The sequence below is a fragment of the Ctenocephalides felis genome, unplaced genomic scaffold, assembly GCF_003426905.1.
Source record: "Ctenocephalides felis isolate EL2017-DRISC unplaced genomic scaffold, ASM342690v1 CF-g0.4_SCAFFOLD_03571, whole genome shotgun sequence".
Classification (NCBI taxonomy): domain Eukaryota; kingdom Metazoa; phylum Arthropoda; class Insecta; order Siphonaptera; family Pulicidae; genus Ctenocephalides; species Ctenocephalides felis.
Genome location: NW_020539725.1, coordinates 67,385,792 through 67,405,875, shown reverse-complemented (window position 1 = coordinate 67,405,875; position 20,084 = coordinate 67,385,792). Strand labels below are relative to the sequence as shown.

At 27.5% G+C, this 20,084-nt stretch overlaps 1 protein-coding gene across 1 annotated transcript in view; it reads right to left on the bottom strand.

The window, feature by feature from the left end:
- Nucleotides 1-566: 566 nt before the first annotated feature.
- Nucleotides 567-20,084, bottom strand: part of LOC113386915 (corticotropin-releasing factor-binding protein-like) — a gene marked incomplete at its 5' end in the record, with an annotated part of 34,697 nt that continues 15,179 nt past the window's right edge. The window contains 5 exon segments of the mRNA XM_026624674.1: nt 567-778; nt 9,534-9,642; nt 10,468-10,628; nt 12,433-12,736; nt 18,599-18,774. Of these exon segments, the coding sequence (XP_026480459.1) occupies nt 636-778; nt 9,534-9,642; nt 10,468-10,628; nt 12,433-12,736; nt 18,599-18,774 (893 nt within the window).

Sequence of the window (20,084 nt, the reverse complement as noted above, 5' to 3'; positions counted from 1 at the left end):
TATTTGGTAGGTGATTTTTAATAAAATAATTCACTGTTTTTTCAAATAATCTAATAAATGAATAAAAACACAAAAGACATTCTAAGGTTTTAAGCATTAACGATGTTTCGGAACTATATACGTTCCATCACCATGTTCCTTTGCCAAAAAATAGCATTAACAAGCGCAATGATACCTCTTTGTTATCAATTCAATTTATCAATCTATTTGTTTCAAATATATTGATAAATGTAATAAACAAGAAAAATTGTATGTAATTTTATCTTCACTATTTGTCTTTTTTCATAAAGTACCTAATGCACATCTTTATAAGCTTTGACTGATCCTCAAAAACCTGATCATCAAAATAACTATTAACATAGTTTTTAAAAAAATAGTTCTTGACTAATAGACCTGATGATGGTACTTATTTAGTTCCAAAACATCATAAATCTAACATAATCAAAAAAATAAATAAAAATTTGATAATCAAATAATAAGATTCATATTCAATTCCAATAAGTGAATAAAAACCATTTTTTATTCTCTTATCGGACTGAATATGAATTAGTCAGTATGATGGTCGTTGCAAAGCTCCATTAGTCTTTATTAATACATTTTTTAAATTTTTATTTATTTGCATTGTAATTGTTGATTCAGACACCGCACACGACCGCCGACATGGCGCTGTAGTCTTGCTCCTCTGCCGGCCGTAATGTCAAAGTAATTTGGTTGTTGTAACGGCCGCTAGATTGCAGTCGCACCGTGCTCACGCCGCAGAAAATCGCTTGCTCTCTCCCTAAAATAATAATAATAATAATAGAAAAGACAAATTATTAATACTAAATTTAAATATTCTTAAAATTATTTTCCAATTTAATATTTTTACACTTTGTATCACAAAATTAACCTTTAGGGATTTTGAAGTATATGTTAAAAATAATTGAAACTAAAACACTCAAACATTTAACTATTTAAATAATAATTCAAGTGTTTGAATTATTAAAAAAACTGCATTTAATAAAAATTTAGTATAAAAAGCTTCTTGCACTTACCTTCATTTTTGTAAAAAATCTGTTTTATTCTCCAATTCACATATGAAAGCACATCGATACAAAAAACTACAGAAATTCTAACACAACATGAAAATACTACTTTTGTAACTGTGTGTGAAGAACACCGGTTTAAATAAACAAAATTGCAAAAAAATATATCACAAACAATATTTTTAAGCCACAAAAAGATACCACATAAATTATCAAATTTAAGGTTTTAACTTTTCATAATTGTTACTTTCTTCAATTTTTTTTTGTAAATATAAAAAGCAAGGCATGGAATGCACAAAATATAGGAGAAATATAATAAATTAGATAAATTATCCTTAAAACAAATAATAAAAATAATACGAAACAAAACCAAGCCTAATATTGATAATTCAACATTCAACTAATATTTTTTGCATAAAACAAAAGATAGAGCTATAGATTATCTAATAGTTTCATCTTCAGTAGAGTCCTTTTTATATTTTCGTGAACAAAATTAAATTTACTCGCCAGTAGAGTCAACTTTTTATTTTGAGCCCAAAATTAGGTTTGCTCGTCAGTAGAGTCCCTTTTTTGTTTTTTTTAGTCAATATAAATTTACTCGTATTTTTTTTATTTTTTTGACTAAAATTAAGTTTGCTCGTCAGTAGAGTCCCTTTTTATTTTTTGAACGAAATTAAATTTGCTCGTCAGTAGACTGCATTTTTTAGACCAGAATTAAGTTATTAATTAAGTATTTATGTTTTAATATAATGTTTTTGTGTATTAATAAAACTATTTACTAAAATTAACTAATATTTATCTAAAACATCATAATAAATTTAATTGAACATAATTTGTTAAAATCATCCGACATTTGACGTATGAGCGCAGTTCATTTTAAATTACGCTTCTACAAAAAAAAGATAAAATTGTGAAGTTTCTACGCGGTTCTGAAATAATTACATTTGTGCATTAGCACAAATATTTCAAGACTAAAAATGGCCAAATTGGTGCAGCCGTTTTAGAGCCTTAGCATACCTCATATAATACCGAGCTTATTAAATAAATAATAATAATCTCTTAAAATAAATAAAATTTTGTAACACAAAATTCTAAGACAAAAATAATCAAATTATTTATCAGAATAAATAATTGTTCGACTTTTCAAAAATATTCAAAATATCAAATATAATTTTTGAATATTTTTGAAAATTTCAACAATTTTTTACTCTGACAATTTTTAGATAATTTCTGATTTAAAGTTTTCAAAAATTGTACATGAACCTTCAATCAAAATTAAAGGATAAAATTGTCTATTCAAATATTTTCCTTTAAGGTTGTTTCCCTTAAGGTGTGGGTTGTTTAAAAGTTTTGGAAGTAAAATTGAATATTTCCATCGTGAGTGATAAAATCGAAATTGTTATTTAATATAATTTCATCGTCTTTGAATAAAACAAGACGCGATTACACGCCTAATGAGATTTCCAACAACTTAAATTGTTTCCCTTTTGTTAACTCAAAGGTAAATTATTGACAGAAGAAAAGTTGGAGGTGGATAAAGGTTTTATAATATTGTCATGTTATTTTCGCATTTTAGCAACATATCTTTTACATTGATTTATTATAATCTGGTTCGTTTCAAGTTTCACAATTCACCATTATAACCATCAAACAATTACAGCAAATATAGCTTTAATAGCTTTTCAAGTATTACGTAACCGTCACAATAATATTACAAATGATTTACGTCACAAATGAAACCTTAGAAACATCTTAATCGAGGGACAAAAGATTCATAAATAGAATAAACCGATTTTATATTTTGGATTCGCGTATTGAATAGAACGATTATAGTATTACTTTTTTGGTTTATTTATATCGAAATACGGACAAATAGTATTTATAGATGATTTTTCTGTAAACAATTTTAGTTGGTCTTAAAATCAACAATTTTTTAATTATCTAACAATAAAAATCAATTGACGAGAGCGATACGAAATGTGTGATCGAGCAAGACAGATCTAAAAAATCTTGGTCGATGTTTTTTAAAAATTAGCATTATCTGCATTAGTATAGTACCAACAAATTGGAATAGTTGTAAGATTTTTTATAAAAATCTGTGAAATTATTGTAACACGTTAATTGCCACGATAAAATAAAAAAATCACATGGGCCACGATGTTAGCTTTATTAGATAATTTAGTTAAGAACAAATTTTGTTGTCAAAATTTCTGAAAGTACTATTTTTTATATCACACATAAGCGACTGACATGACCCCATATTAATGTACTGACATGGCAATCAACGTGTTATTTTTAACTATCTTAGGGTAACTTATTGTAATCGTCCAAAAAACGATAATGAAAATTTTTGCATTTCTTCACGTTTTGAAGGTTTCTGAACATTTTGGCATACCTCAGAAAAAATTGATGTGTGTGTGTGTATTCGTCCTTATAGATACAATTTTTCGTCCACGTTTTTGTGCGCACGGATCAACCGATTTAAATGGTTCAAAAAACATTCGATTCATATTGATAGGGAGATGTGCTGATTAGTTTTTGGCAAAGGCAGGTCCAGCCGTTTTGGAGTTACGGTGCAAAGAGTGCAGAAAATAGAAAACGAGTTTTTGAGAGAGCTGAGCATCCGATTTGAATCATTTAAAAGGCAATCAATTTGTAATGATGGGGAGAAGTAGCGATTAGTTTTTGGCAAAAGCAGGTCCATCTGTTTTAGAGAAACCGAGCTAAATGTGCAAAAAATGGCAGTTTTTGAGAGAACTAAGCGTAACTAATTTGAATGAATCAAAAAACTTTCTGCTTGGTTTGAGAAAATAATTACTTTTGGAAAAAGATTTTTTTCTTAAATTTCCAAAATAAATTCATTAATTCAAAATTAACTCGAATTTTAATTTTAATTCTAGCTAAAGTTCTAAAGCTCACTTATATATACTACAAATAAATGATTTTAACTCTGCAATTTAGTTTATATATTTATATTAAATATAAGACAATGTCTTTTATTTTTAATACGATTTATTAAGATTTGTTTCTTTACGTTCCTGTATCATTTTATTATTCAGAATTTTTTTTATATTATTTATTAATTTTATTTTTATTATTATTTGCTTCTATTTTATATTAAATTATCATATTACGGATATTATTTTCAAGTAAATTCTATCCTTTACACTTTTATTTATTTAAATTTATGTTATTATTTATCAATATTACTAGATGTTAATTATTTAACAGTTGTAATAAATATTGAAATTAAAAGAAAAAAAAATACGTTTCTGCAATACATATATGAGTAACAGTATTTATAATAATATATTTGAAAACATTTAATATTCCTTGAAAGATCATTATGGGAAGTTCCAGCCTTAAGACACGGTGCCATACACACCTTGTTTATGATCTAATTACATAACCAAAATGACCTTAACGTCAAAAAGCATTGAACACAATAAAAAAAATTTAATAATCGAATGACGTTTCTATCCGCCCATGACATTTCACTAAACGCTCAATATAGTGCGAAATGCTTTTGTCATGCAAAATCTCTCTCGATGGAAATAAGAATCACTGAAGGTCAATCACAAATTTTTAGATGACAAAACTACCCACATAAGAAGTGCCAAACTGAACCTCGAAACGTATAAAAATCTAGTAAACAAAAATTTAGTTCTTCACCCTTGTACCAAGTACACTAAAATTCACTCACGAGATAAAAGATACGACTCAAGTATATTTTATTCCTCGACCCTCGCCTTGTCAACAACTGCCAACTCCTATTAAAATTCCGCAATACATCACCCCATAAGACTTTTATGCCGCATACTGTTTGAACAATGAAAAAGGCCTCCTTTCGCCTCCTTTTGACTCAACAGGAGACATAAATACACATCCTGATACATACAAGATGTGACATATTGGGAAATGGATGTTTTTTATAGAAACATTTTAAGGCTTAGCCTTTCCCTTGAAGGAAAATGATTGCACGTAATCGCATCAGGCAACACCACTTTGAGAAATAAACTTCGATGGTAGGATGGAAGATTTTTTTGGGTATTGGGTAAAAATAAACGAGAGGAGTGCAGGTTGATTTAATAATGGACATATCTGGTAAGTTTATTCTTTTACAAGGCCAATATTAAACTAGTTGAGTGTATTGCATCGTGCCTTAAAGCAAATTGCTGGAACTTCCCGTACTGTAATGAAATATTCGAAAAATTTTAAACGTTTTTTTACAAATACTGTAAGTATTTCAACCTTCACTCCTCTCGTTTATTTTTACCCTTTCATTATTTTTGCTATCTCGTTATATCTGAGTAAATCATAAATCTATTTATCTATAGAACATTAAAAATTGTCATTTCATTTCGAATTCAATTTCAAAAAAATTGTTGCCTAATTTACACAAAATTGAAAAAGTGCTCCCGTATAGTCACAGTCTAAACGCATTTGCGAATAATTCTTTGCGACATTTTCAGTTATACTGTGCTTAACTTGGCGGCATTTTCACATTTTCTCATTTTTCAATAGTTTCAATAATTTTGGAGTACATAAACAGTCTAAACGCACTTGGGTAAACATTTGTACCAAAAAGGCGCTCAGACTGTGCTTAGTTTGGGTAATTTATTGAATTTTTAATCCAAAATTACAAAAATATTTTATGGAAAATAAAAAAAGATGTAACAATTTTTTATCCTCAAAAGCAATTGCTTTGTCAATACGAGCAGAAAGTTTTTTAGATCATTCAAATCGGACGCTTAATTCACTTAAAAACTGCCATTTTTCCACATTTAGCTCTGTATTTTCGAAATGTTAGAACCTGTCTTTGCCAAAAACTAATCACATCTTCTCCCAATCCGATACTCCGTTCTCTCAAAAATTCGATTTGTATTTTCTGCACTCTTTGCTCCGTATCTACGAAACGGCTGCACCTGCCTTTGCCAAAAACTAATCGGCACATCTTCCTATCAATAGGGATCGAATATTTTTTAAACCATTGAAATCGGTTGATTAGTGCGCCCGAAAACGTGGACGAAAAATGCGGACATACAAAACATACACACAAACATCCATTTTTTCTAAGGTGTGCTAAAATATTCAGAAACCTTCAAAACGTCGAGGAACGAAAAAATTTTCTTTTTCGATTTTCGGCCCATTACTATAACTACCCTACGGGAAGTTAATTATGGTAAACGTAGTTCAACTAGTGTTACATAAGATAGTTCTACACTTGAAATGTTTGGATTTTGAAACTGATTTTGTTAGGGATTGCAAAAAAATTAGAAGTGGGTGCAATTTTGCCTTACAAAGTCAAAGTACTGATCACGACGTTTGTCCTGTATGGACTCCTAAACTACTGAACCGATTTTAGATTTATATTGCCTATTATTTGCACTCATATTCAACTTAAGCGCTTAGCAATATCCTATGGATTCATTCTAATCAACTCGATACTTCCCAAATATCAGTATATCCATAGAATTTTTCCTCATCCTCAAGTAATCCATCCTGATTACTTACCTCAATAAATTCAAATTACCATGAACGACTCCTCAGTGTCCATTCTTTCCATTTTGCATCCCATAAATTACTTAAAAGGTTGTCTTAAGGATCAACTTTTGACCTACTATTTTAATAAATGGTTTCCCAAACGCAGCTTGAAGTAAATCTCCTGCTGTTTTATTTTGGAGAATATTTACATGGAAGAGAAAAAGGTCAATTGATATTTACGGCTCGAGATTTTAGTAGAAATATTGTTTATATACAAGTAACAAAATTTAAAAAAACACTAGCCAGGAATATTAATCTTTATGAAGTAATACTTCATAAAATACTTTTGATTTCTCACCGACAATTTCATACATATAATAATAGCCTTATGAGATTGTTCGCAGAAACAATATTATATATATTAATATGTGTACAAAAAATCCAAAGTCTAATTTACGAGACAAGAAGTATCATCGTATACAATTTTATTAATAAGATTATTTTTTATGCGTTTTTACATTTTATGGAAACTCGTAAAAAAGTAAAATCATTTTCTTGTACGCGAACATTAGCGATTTATAAAAGCGTTTGTGGCTTGCGTACAATTAGTAATTTATAGCAAGATAATAAATAATAATTCTCCGAAAAAATAATTTTATTATATATATATATATATATATATATATATATATATAATATAATTATAATATATATATATATATATACAATTTTAATATAATATAATTTTTTTTTATTATTATTATATTATTATTATTATTATATTTTAAATTTAATATAATATTTTTCTTTTAACAGAATACAAAATTGATTGTAAAGACTGCGATGCAATTTATGTGGGCAAAACAGGACAGCATCTAATAAAACTCCTGAAACATCATTATTACAATTCCAAAATTAATAATAAAAATCAAACAACGATCACGAATCATAAAAACTTGATTATGTGTCAAGAACGCTTTGCAGAATCATGTTTCATTCAAATAGACAAAAAAGCAAGAACAAGCGAAATGATACCTCTCTGAAAATTTATTAAGTAAAATCGAACAATATTTCGAAAATCATTTCGTTGAAAAAAAAAATTTTAATTAAAAATATCAACTAATATGGAAAAAAACAGATAAAATACCCTTGAATTTCTTGGGTAATATTTTAAATTATATATCTCATATATCTCTGCTTTTCATTTTAGTTATTTCAAGTGTAATTATTTTTATAAGGTTATGATGGCAATTCATAATCTCATTTAATAAATTATTTCGCGTTTCAATTTATTCGCTTCGTTAGTGTTGCTTCAAATCTTCATCATTAATTGCTTTATAATACAATAATCCATGGAAAATCTCTTGCAAAACCCACGAAAGCCACAAAGGCCACGAGTTGTAATCTTATTTGATTTTAAACCCCTTAAATTATATATATATAACAAGATTTATAAAAAATAAAAATAAAATCAAGCAAATGTAGTTTGGGAATATAATTTAGTTTGCACCATACTTAACAAAAATATACCAAAATATTAATATTAAAAAGTAGTTTACGTATTCCTTAAAAAGTGCATTTTTTGTTATTTTTTAATAATGTTTGCAACAAAAATGGAATTTTTATCATTCTGTTGTAGTATACGTACTATAAAGTAAAGTAAATACATTAAAAATTATTTAAAAAAATGAGAACAGATTATGTTGAATTCCTATTGTTTCATATCTATTTCCAATTCATTATAAATAGAATAACGACTGCAAATATTTAATTATTCGGGACTTTAGGTTTGTATTTACTTTGTCGCTTTGTGCAAATAACTATTTTGGGCTAAAATTATATTACTGGAATATTTATCTAGGATATATTAAATTACATTAAATATTGATTATATTATATTAAATGTTGAATATATGGAAAAAATTCATTATGTTGATAAATTTGATTTTCCATACTATTAATGGCAATGGAGAAGAAATGATTTATAATTTTTTGTTAAATTTTTGAAGAATAAAAATAACAAATGTGCGGTTTGTATATTTCTCAATGATAATTTTAATTTCAAATAATTTTTACGAGTTTGTTCAGTTATGTATTAATCAAATGATGAAATTTCTAATTTGATTATTCTGTTTGTTGCAAACTGCGTTAATTCCACAAAATCTTGTTAGCTGACTAAATGCATATAATTATTATTTAATTAATATGTGTATTTAATTGTCTGATATTATAATTGAATTTTAATGCAGAAATTACAAATGCCAACAGATTATATTAACATTGAGAAAATTAGTATATTAATTTATTTATGAGTAGAGATGGTTTTTTAAACTTTAGAGAAACTTCATTGGACTAAATCAAAAAAATAATGAACTTAAAATTTGCTACAAAATATATTTTCATGATACCGGTATTGCATGGCCTTATACATTATAAAAGGCCTTTTACACATTGTAAAAATTTTAGTGAAACTAAATTAAAAACATTATTGAACTTACATAAAAAATATGTTTAGGAAAGTTTCAAGTAAACAAAAAGCAATACAATGATAAGTTAAATATTTTGCCACAAAAATTTATAAATACGCAGAATTATAATTTTATTTGTGGTGTTTCAGGATGTTAGTGAACTAAAAGTACGATGAGCTACAATACATCTATTCAATATCTAGTATACAAGAAATATTAAAATTGCTTAAATTGATTAAGAAAATTGCAGAGATTTAAAATGTGCATGAATATCTATAAAATCTATCAACTATTAAAAAATTAAAAGCTACAAAATGAAAACAATGACATGAAAGTAGAATCATGACAATGGAGAATTTTTGGAAAAGCTTCACCATGCGAACTTCTAACAAATGCAGAAAATATACACGGTCGCTCTACCGAAAAATGGGAAAATCCCAATTTTCAAAGCATACATAATAATTCAAATGCAATAGGCAATATATAAAATAAATAAAGAAATGTAATGCAATGCATATCAATTTTCAGAGGCATAAATATCTATAAAAAGACTTACCGGGTCTGGAATCTTGTCCACATATCGAGGGCATACTTTGTAATGAAACACTGTCTAAACCTTCAGTGCCTCCAATTTCTACAAAGTCGTCAATTCCACGTTTTTGACACTGAAATAATAAATAGAAACACAATCATAAATGTTAGCCAAATCATTATTAAAATGATATAACATATGGATAATCTTATCATTACTGATATATTGATTACATAAATAAAAAAGCAATGATCACGTTAACCACATGTAAGACTTATAATTTTACCAGAGGATTTGTCTTTTCTAATTACAAATGTGAAATATTTTAATCATATATATGTTTGAGATTCCAAATTTTAGAGATTAGAGATTATAAATTTGAGATTCCAAAATTTATGATTCCAAAATTTGACAGCACAGAATTTGACGCTACAGAATTCGACAGTACAGAATTTGAGATTCCAAAATTTGAGATTGCAGAATTTGAGATCCCAAAATTAAAGATTCCAAAATTTGAGATTTTAAAATTTGAGATTCTATAATTTGAGATTGCAGAATTTGAGATTCCAAAATATGACAGTTCAGAATTTGGGACTCCAAAATGAGATTCCAAAATATTTGAGTTATTTGAGTTTTTAAGAATTGTGATGCCAGTATTTATGAGATTACGGGATTTATGAGATTTAATTATTTTGAGATTTAAAATTGCAAAAGTTATGAAGTTCCAAGAATTATAAATCAAATATATTAATTATTGCAATATAACATATGTTTATTACACATTTTCATTGAATGAGTGAAGTGTTAATTAGTACAGTAGTACCGAAGCCAAATCTCTCAATTAACACAATGTTCATGAGATGTCCAGAATTGCATCTCGAGATTAAATTCCATAAACAAATAGAATCTACTCGTCTGGAATCAAGTGCAATTATCAATTATTAATTATTTAATTTACCTTGTGCAAAGTGCCAGTCTCTAATCCTCTGTCATCTCCGACTTGCATTGATAAGACTCTGACAACAGATGGGTACATGGCACTCAGGGTACAATTTCCACGTTTTCCGTGATTTCTCAAAGTATACGACGGAGCCAGTCCCTCCACCAGAATATTACAAGCTGAAATAAAATATTATATATATATATATATATATATATATATATATATATAGATATATATATACTAACTAACCCGGCAAACGTTGTTTTGCTAAGTAAGGTATATTCTAAACAATTTCTAGAGAATCAAAAATATTAATACTTTAAGTGTGTAAGGATGTGTTGTTTAAATGCTATATACAATGAGGTATAATAGAAACAATAAACCTCATTAGTTTGTCTGTATTTTTTCAATACATATCAAACAGAAATAGAAAACATGTTATAATCCATCCAAGTTTTTTTGGTCTTTCGACTTATTGATTACGTTTCAAGGTTTTCAGATTTTTTTTGGATTCTAGATTTTGTGTATAATTGTAAATAATACTACTGAGCTCATACAAAATTTTTAAATCTTTGCGAGGAGAGATAGAAAATGAATTAAATATTTCTTCTTTGACCTGCTTTTTGAAAAGTTTCAAGTAACATTCGATGAATTGAAGTAAATTTAATAAAAAGTATATATGTAGAACAGGGCGAAGCACAAAGGTCCAGTTTGACATTGAGCAAATATAAAATAAATTGTAAAAATCATACGAATTATATCACCACAAATAACACATTTCCAACAAACAATTATCTGACTACGTTCAGTAAAACTGCCAGCTACTTTATCATTGAAGAAATGTGCTTTTTTGATGTCTTTCAAAAATTGGTTATCTAGACCTTTTTACCCCATAGACGGGGTAACTTGAAACGGCCAGATGGCAAACAGGTTTAATGTCTTATTTTAATTTTAAAGGTATTTTACATATTAATTACATTTTTAACTAATGCAGTAAAACTACCAACGGAAGAAAATACTTTCATCATGGATTTTCAAAGATTACCGTTTATCTCGCGATAGCAAAGCCATAAGAATCAAAGTTATAGCTGGTTATACTTTTTTTCTCTACTTTCAAATATAGTTCTTAAACAATGCTTAACTTTGCTGGTTTTTGACACATCGGTGGTGGACTTTTTTAACCCCGGACCTTCATATATTACTATCTATTCTTCGATAAATTTTGGGAAATTATAACTGGGAAAATGTTATTCGACAAAATGTCCCTTTGATCGATATCAAATTTAGGTTCTGAACTTAAATAACATAAATAAAAAATAATATAACCTAGAAAATGTTTTATAAATACCAATGAGTATATAATTATACAAATGAGATCTTTCAGAGCACCGTGTTTAAGATAAATATGATTTGCAAAAAAAGAGTGCTTAAACCCCAAAAAGTGCATTTTCATATTAACATTTCAAAAAAGTTTATATTTTGAGTCTCTAGTAACACTTGCGGCCCGTTTACTAACGTTTTTGTATATAAATATAACAAACAAAACTACTTACAACAATTTAATCATAATTAAATAATATTCACGTAAAACATCCTTTTAAACGTATTTGAACATCATCTGTCAAAACGTTTGACATTTTACGTATTACCCACCGTCCATTGTTTTATTTAAATTACGCTTCTACAAAAATGTTCAAAATAAAAATGTAAAGTTTCTACGCGATTTTGAAATAATATCTCACCTTTCCGACAACCTACTGATTAGCATGAATTTTTCAAGACTAACACTGACCAAATCGGTTTAGCCGTTTTCGAGTTTTAGCGTATCATTTTATCGAGAGCTTCATTTTTATATTTAAGAATATATATATATATATATATATATATATATATATACATATATATATATATATATATATATATATACATATATATATATATACACATACACGCATATATACATATTTCTATTCTACTTACGAGAATGGTTCTGAACGTATCTGACGCTGACCCCGAACCCCCGGCCCCTGCCTCCGACCCTGTACTGGAGCAGTGCCGCATTCTGGCTGCTCCTCAGCGTCCTTCCCACCCAGTGGCGCCCCGTCAGCGGCGCTCCGGTCAGGGAACTCTGGAGCGGTGAACTCGCGGCAGCCGCCGCCGCCGAAGAGGACGACGACGAAGGGCCGGAAGCGCCGCACATTTCGGCGACGCGGTCCCGCATCGCCGAAGGATGGTCCGAAGGCGAAGGGAAGATCTCGCCGTTTAGCTCCCAGCCGTCGATCCACTGAAAGGGGAAAAGGGATAAAGGATATGTATATATATATATATATATATATATATATATATATATATGTGTATATATATATATATATATATATATATATATATGTGTGTGTGTGTGTGTGTGTGATTTATATCTCGAACAAAGAATGAAAAATTCCAATTAATTATTAGTACATGTAATATATTACAAACAAAGTTTCAGTATTCCTAACGTTTAGTTCGCAAAATGTTAGTTTCTAAAAGTATGTCTGTGACATTTTATTAGTTCATTTTCATTGTTCAAGTTTCCATAATTTTATATACCGAATTTTTATGTTTTTAATATTTTAGATTCTAAAATATAAGTTCCATAATATCAGATACCAAAAATCAAGTTTCTATCACGTTTCTGTATCTTTTTTTCCAATTCGTAGCATTTATCTTTCGACAATTTTGAGGTTTCAGTGTTTATAAAATAAGATTTTATGATTTATGATATTTCAAGATTTATGAGATTTTAAGATTTTTGATATTGAAGAATTCAAGAGATTCCAAAATCTATGAGATTCTACAAAGTTAGAGTTTTGAGTTTCGAGAATTTAAGAAAATCCAAAAATTAAAATATTTTATTTATGAAATTCATTTGTGGGAATCTAAAGAGGCTATGAAGATTACAGGATATACAAGATTCTAGGATTTACGCAATTGCAACATTTATAGAACTCAGTAGTATTTTAAAATTTATTAGATTCTGGAATTTATAAGATTCTACAATTAATAAGGTATTTCAGGATTTATAAAATTTTAAGATTTGTAAAATTTTAGAATTAATGAAATTTAAGTCTATGTAATTTCAGAATTTGTAAAATTTTAAGATTTATAAAATCAGAATTAATAAAATTCCAGTATATATGAATTTCCAGTATTTATAAGATTCCAGGATAAGCTTTCATGAGTAATTAGATTTTAAAATGTATAAAAATTATACGATTTTTAAGATTCCGGAATTTGAGATTACAGAATTCAAGATTCCAAAATTTGAGATTCCAAATTAGCATATTCCAAATTATCAGATTCCAAATTTTCAGACTTCAGAATGTGAGATACCAAAATGTGAGATTTCAGAATGTAAGATTCCAAAATATGGGATTCCAGAATACGAGAGTCCAAAATTTAAGATTCGGAAATTTAAGATTCCAGAATATGAGATTCCGAAATTTAAGATTCCAGAATATGAGATTCCAAAATTTAAGATTCCAGAATATGAGATTTCGAAATTTAAGATTCCAGAATATGAGATTCCAAAATTTAAGATTCCAGAATATAAGATTGAGAAATTTCAGATTCCAGAATATGAGATTCCAAAATTTAAGATTCCAGAATATTAGATTCCGAAATTTAAAATTCCAGAATATGATATTCCGAAATTTAAAATTCCAGAATCCAAGATTAAAAAATTTTAAATTCCAGAATTCAATATAAAAAAATGTTAGATTCCAGAATTTGAGATTCCAGAATTTTAGATTCCAAAATTGTAGATTTCAAAATTTGAGATTCCAGAATTTCAGATTCCAAAATTGAAGATTGCAGAATTTGAGATTCCAAATTTCGAGATTCCGAAATTGAAGATTGCAGAATTTGAGATTCCAAAATTCGAGATTCCAGAATTTGAGATTCCAGAAATTGACATTCCGGAACTTGAAATTCCAGAATTCGAGTTTGCAGAATTTGAGATTGCAAAATTTGAGATTCCAAAATTTGAGGTTGCAAAATTTGAGATTCCAGAATTTGGGATTGCAAAATTTAAGATTCCAAAATTTGAGAATCCAGAATTAGAAATTCCAGAATGAGACATCCCAAAAAATGAGATTCCATAATTAGAATTTTCAGGAATTTGAATTTTAAGAAATTATGATTCCAGTATTTATGATATTTTGGGATTTATGAACTTCCATTATTTATGAGATTTAAGGATTTATGAAATTGCAAAAGTTATAAATTTCCAAGAATTATGAATTTTCAGAATTCACAATATTTCGAAATTTGAGATTTTAAGATTTATTAGATATTAATGAATATTTGTAAAAAGTTCCAGAATTTGTGATTTTAAAACGATAAGATTCTAGGATTTATGAGATACCAGAAAATTTCCATACAAAGATTTCAAGAAAATACTATTTATTAGATTCTAGGATTATGTTACGCACGACCCTGTCGATACAAGGGAGTGGACAATTCAATTTCCATTTGAAAATATAGATCAAAAATATGTTTTCAAGTGAAATAAGCCCATTTTAGCCACTGCGGTGCAAAATGGCAATGGAAAATCTCGCACTTTTCTTGAATCGGAGTTTAACACAAGTCACGGACCTGCCTTAGTAATGTACTACCCACTATATATATGTATATATATATATATATATATATATATATATATATAATCTACCATTTTTCTATAAATATCCATCTATACCACAATCAACTGCATATTCAAACAACCATGCCTCCCACGAAAACGAATTCCTCCTCCGCCGCCATGAATTTTAAATCGCGGCTGCTCCAACGACCTCCGCCGTGTATCGTCGACATCAAAAGAGGAAATCAAAGTCTCCGCAAATATTGTGTATATGTACAGTATTACTAACAACGCAAAGTAGTTTGTATTCAACTAGCGATTGAGAAAGCCTCAAAAGGATCATATTGAGGTTTCCTCTCTGTGTGTAGTACTACAATCTCAAAATCAAAATTAAATTATGCATCGTGCACGAAATAATGAAATTCCGCAGGGTATTGTCAAAGGCACTTTGTAACTTATAAGATACAATATATACATATATACTAGGGTTTGGCGGTTTTCAAAAACCGGTTTTAAAAACCGGTTTTTTAGCGAAAATTATGAAATTCTAAAACCGGTTTTTTAGTGAAAAAGTCGGTTTTTAATGTATATATGGAAAATGACAAATATAATCAAATATAAAAGATAGATGAAAGCGTTTTGATTCTTGAAATCATATCGGTTCAATAGAATTTCATATCTTATCAGTCTGCAATGGTTCCCAAAAAAGTTTTGTATATATTAATTTAGATTTTTATACCAGTGTATATATTAATTTAAATCAGACTTCTTCTTGAAGAAGTAACTTCCTCTACTCAAACTTAAAAAAAGAGTTTTGAACCCTAGAAGCCACAAATTAAAGTACAAAAAACTTAGAATTATTATATCAGGCTTTAAAAACAATTAAGCTTAATATGATCGCAAGTATGAGAGTATTTTCTATTTCAGGAAATTTTGTGAGTAAAAAAAAGACACGTCTAAGTAAGTAAGTAACGATAGTTTTTTTAAATCGTTTTTTAAAAAAATAATTAGAATGTTTAAAATTAATTAATTAAAATTGCTCGGAACAGACAATACCCGATTTTAGCTTAATTGTTTTTGAAACTAAAATTGATATTAACAAGTATGTATCAACATGTATCTAATATTTTTTTATTTTGTTTTAATTTAATGATTTTTTTTATTTAAAAATGTATTATTTTTATTTATTCGAAAATTTTTCTTTCACTATCATAAAAATATTTCCATTCTTATATGTGAAAATGATGCATGAATAACGAATAATTATTTTCAAAGTTATTTAATCAAGATAAACTGTTATTTTTTAGTTCTACTAATTAAAATTAAAATAATTTTGTTTACTATCCATAAAATTGAACAATAAATAAATTCAGTCAAATACTGCTCTAAATTACACTTTTGCGGATAAATTACAGAATATTCGAGCAAAAATTTATTTTTTATATAAAATTCGAAAAACGGTTAAAACCGGTTTTTTAGGAAAATTAAAATTTGAAAACCGGTTTTCTGAAATATCGGTTTTTGTGTAAACCCTAATATATTTACCTATGTAATATATATATACATCACCTTCTCCAATTCCATCACCGGCGTAATAAATAATTACCCAAAATTTTCCTGTTCTCCAGGAAAGTTTTAAAATTGCGGTTTTGCGAGCAGAGTGAAAATTTAAACTCTAATTTAACTCTTAACTTTATTCTTGGGATAATTGGTTATCCGAGGTATAAAGTAGTAGTAAAAGTTGAAGTTAGAATTGCGTTTCTACTACGAAATGAATCGGAGAGGAAGTTCAGGAAATTCTGCACCGGCTGGAAAACGGAAATTTGATACTCCCGTAGATGTAGTAAATCATTCATTGATATTTGAGAACCTGTGGGTATATATATATATATATATATATATATATATATATATATATACCCGGCAAACGTTTTACCATAAAAATATTCCTAGTATAAAAAGTATAGTACTGAAATAACTAACTGATTGCAAATGTGATACATAAGTAAAAGGAGCAACTAACAAATAATATTAGGTTGTCAAATATCTCCCTTCCGCCTTTTTGTATTATAAACCAAGAGCAAAAAAGCGGAGGGGAGATATTTGACAACCTATTATATGAATAGTTTACTCGCTGCAAAGCACCCGACATACAAAAGTTCCTGGGTCATATTTATAGTCGTAATGATTGTACATTTCGCGATGCAAATGGTTGTACTTTTACCATAAAGTATGGAAAATATGATATAAATTTGGTAAAAAAGCACCCACTAACTGAAAGCTTAGTGAAATTCATTTGATCTCTAAAATGGCTATTTTAAATTAGATATTTGTGAAAAAAGGGTAAAAATCTAGAGTTGTATGCATTTTTTAATTCCGCACTATAAAAATTAAAATTAGAAGAAAATCGATTCCAAAATTTAGAAAAAAGTGGCAAAGAAGTCTAAATTATTTACTGAACTTGAGAGTAAGATTAACCTAATTCCAAAAAATCATACAAATTAGAGTACAGTAAAAAATTCAGACCCAAAACCCTCCATTGACTTGAGTTAATATTCCGTATCCAATGCCAAATATATGAATTTTTTTAATGAAACTTCTAAATAATTTTTTGAATGAGTAAATTTTTTTTTGTACTGTGATTTAGTAAAGTAAAGCAAAACACGACTTTATTAGTTAAAAATAATAATCTGTCTAATTAATTAGGAAGGGTATATTCACAGAGAGTCCTGTGCTAAATATATAATGTATCTTACATTATTTTAATTTTGGTCACATCTCAGCTTCTTGTCGGCAATAATAATGTAGACATTAAATTTTTTTTCAATTCATAATCGTTAATACATTTTAATATTGTTTAAGCCTATAAGTGAATAGAAATGTTTGCAAATGACAGTCTTCATTTGTTTTTAATGTCAAAGTATGCCTCAAATATTTTCAATTTCAATGATCACTTCAATCAAACAATGATAAGCGGTTTCTTGTAATTTTCTCCATTTTTTTCTACAACCTAACTAAATTTCTATAAATCCAAAAATCCTTAAAAAAAATTCCCTTAACAAACTTCAGAAATATTTATGAAAATCCGAATCATCATTTAGGAGGATTATCCTTTTATACATCAATACAGAAGAATTTTATATAATATATAAATATAATATATATATAATTTATTTTAGAAAAATTCACAAACTAAAATTGAATTTGCATCATCCCGACACGTGGGAGATAAACGAATGATTAATGGATGTTGCATTTTTTAAATGGACTAAATCTGTTTCCTGACAGTTTTTATTTAGGATTATGTAGTCAAAATAAAAGTTTAAAGTTAAATCGAATTGTATTTAGTTCGTGTCACAACATAGTTTTTTTTTCGGATAAAAAGTGCTTATGAACTTTGTAAAAGCTGCGGTTAAAAGTTTCAGCTTTTTAGCCCGAGTTTTAAAATAGTTTTGACTGAAAATATGCAGAGGCGGAGGCTCTGGAAAAAATATTTAAAGTATAGTGTATAAAATAATTAAAACTTACTGCAATTAGTCCACCATCTTCGCAAGGTACATCAAAATGTCTTATAGTCAATTCGACCCTCATGTTGGCTTCTGTGATCAAATAGAGACCACAAACTGGAACTTCTGCTGAAGAATCTTCGACACCATTGCTTTTGAAAAAGAAGTCACCGTCTTCTGATGTGACGTGCATACAATCTGAAAAAGGAAAAAAAAATGTAAAAAAAATTAAAAGTTTAACATTCAACTCAGAAGAAAATTCTGGAAGTGTGTTCAGAGGTATAAACTAAAATTTTTCAAACAAGATTTTATTTCTAATTAGTATTAATTACAACAGTTCCAATTCCTCCGTATTTTACAAAATTAATTTATACCACAAAGTTCTCGCAATTGCTTGCCTTCTAATTATTTCTGTTTTTAATTCATTTCATAGCAATTCATACTTAGTTTTGTTTTTAGTTTTACAGCTTCCTATTTCTTGTTCTATTTCATTAATTTCGCCCACGGAATATAAACGTTGCCTTGTTTTTATTATGAATATTTTTTAATTAAAATTTATACAATTAAGTAATTGTAATATTTTGCGTTGTTGAATGGTTATTTTATTTGTTTTGCTACTGTTGCTTGGAATTGATTAAATATTGGAAAAATCGATAACTGATGAAAATTGAAAACTGAACAGAGCTGTAAAGGAATTTTAAACTTATATTTTTGTTTAACTTAAATTTTTTAACCTTATTTCTTTTAATTTAAATATAGAATTTTGCACATTTCAAGAAATCGCGGCTAGGAAATTTTTGTTAAAACCTTTTAAAACAATTTGGTATAAATATGAATTTTTGCCACCAGACCTTTTATATTTGCACTTGAAAAATTTAATTTTTAGTTTGATTTGTTTTAAAATTCACCATAGAGAAGTTTGAGAATCACCTCATTAAATTTGAAATTTAAAAAAATTTAGAATCTTTATATTTCAGAATTAAAAATAATTTAGACGATGATTTAAATATTTAGAAATGTATCATTTTAAGATATGTAAGCTCATTTCACAAAAACACCATAAGTTATTATTTGGAATTTGAAATTTATTTTATTTATTTTTTTTAATTTTAACAATATTATTTCGAAATTATTAAAATTTGTTAACCTAAAATAGAAATACATTTAAAATTTCAAAATAGAGAATGGAAAATATTCAATTAATAACTTGGATTTAAAATTTGTCATTTAAAAAGTTAGATAAAACATTTCCAAATTACGTTTTATATAACTTTATGAAACTATTTGGTACAAAATAGGTTAAATTTTGCCATTAGAACTTTGTATTTTGCCCTTGAAACTTTTCGAATTTATAATTTGATAGTTATAAAATTCACACGTGAAAAGTTTGAAAATTCACCTCATTACAGTTTTAAATTTGAACTTTTGTCATTATAAAATTGCCATTTGTTAAACAGAAATTTAGAAACTTTAGATTTCAGAATTAAAACTATTTTAAATAGTAATTA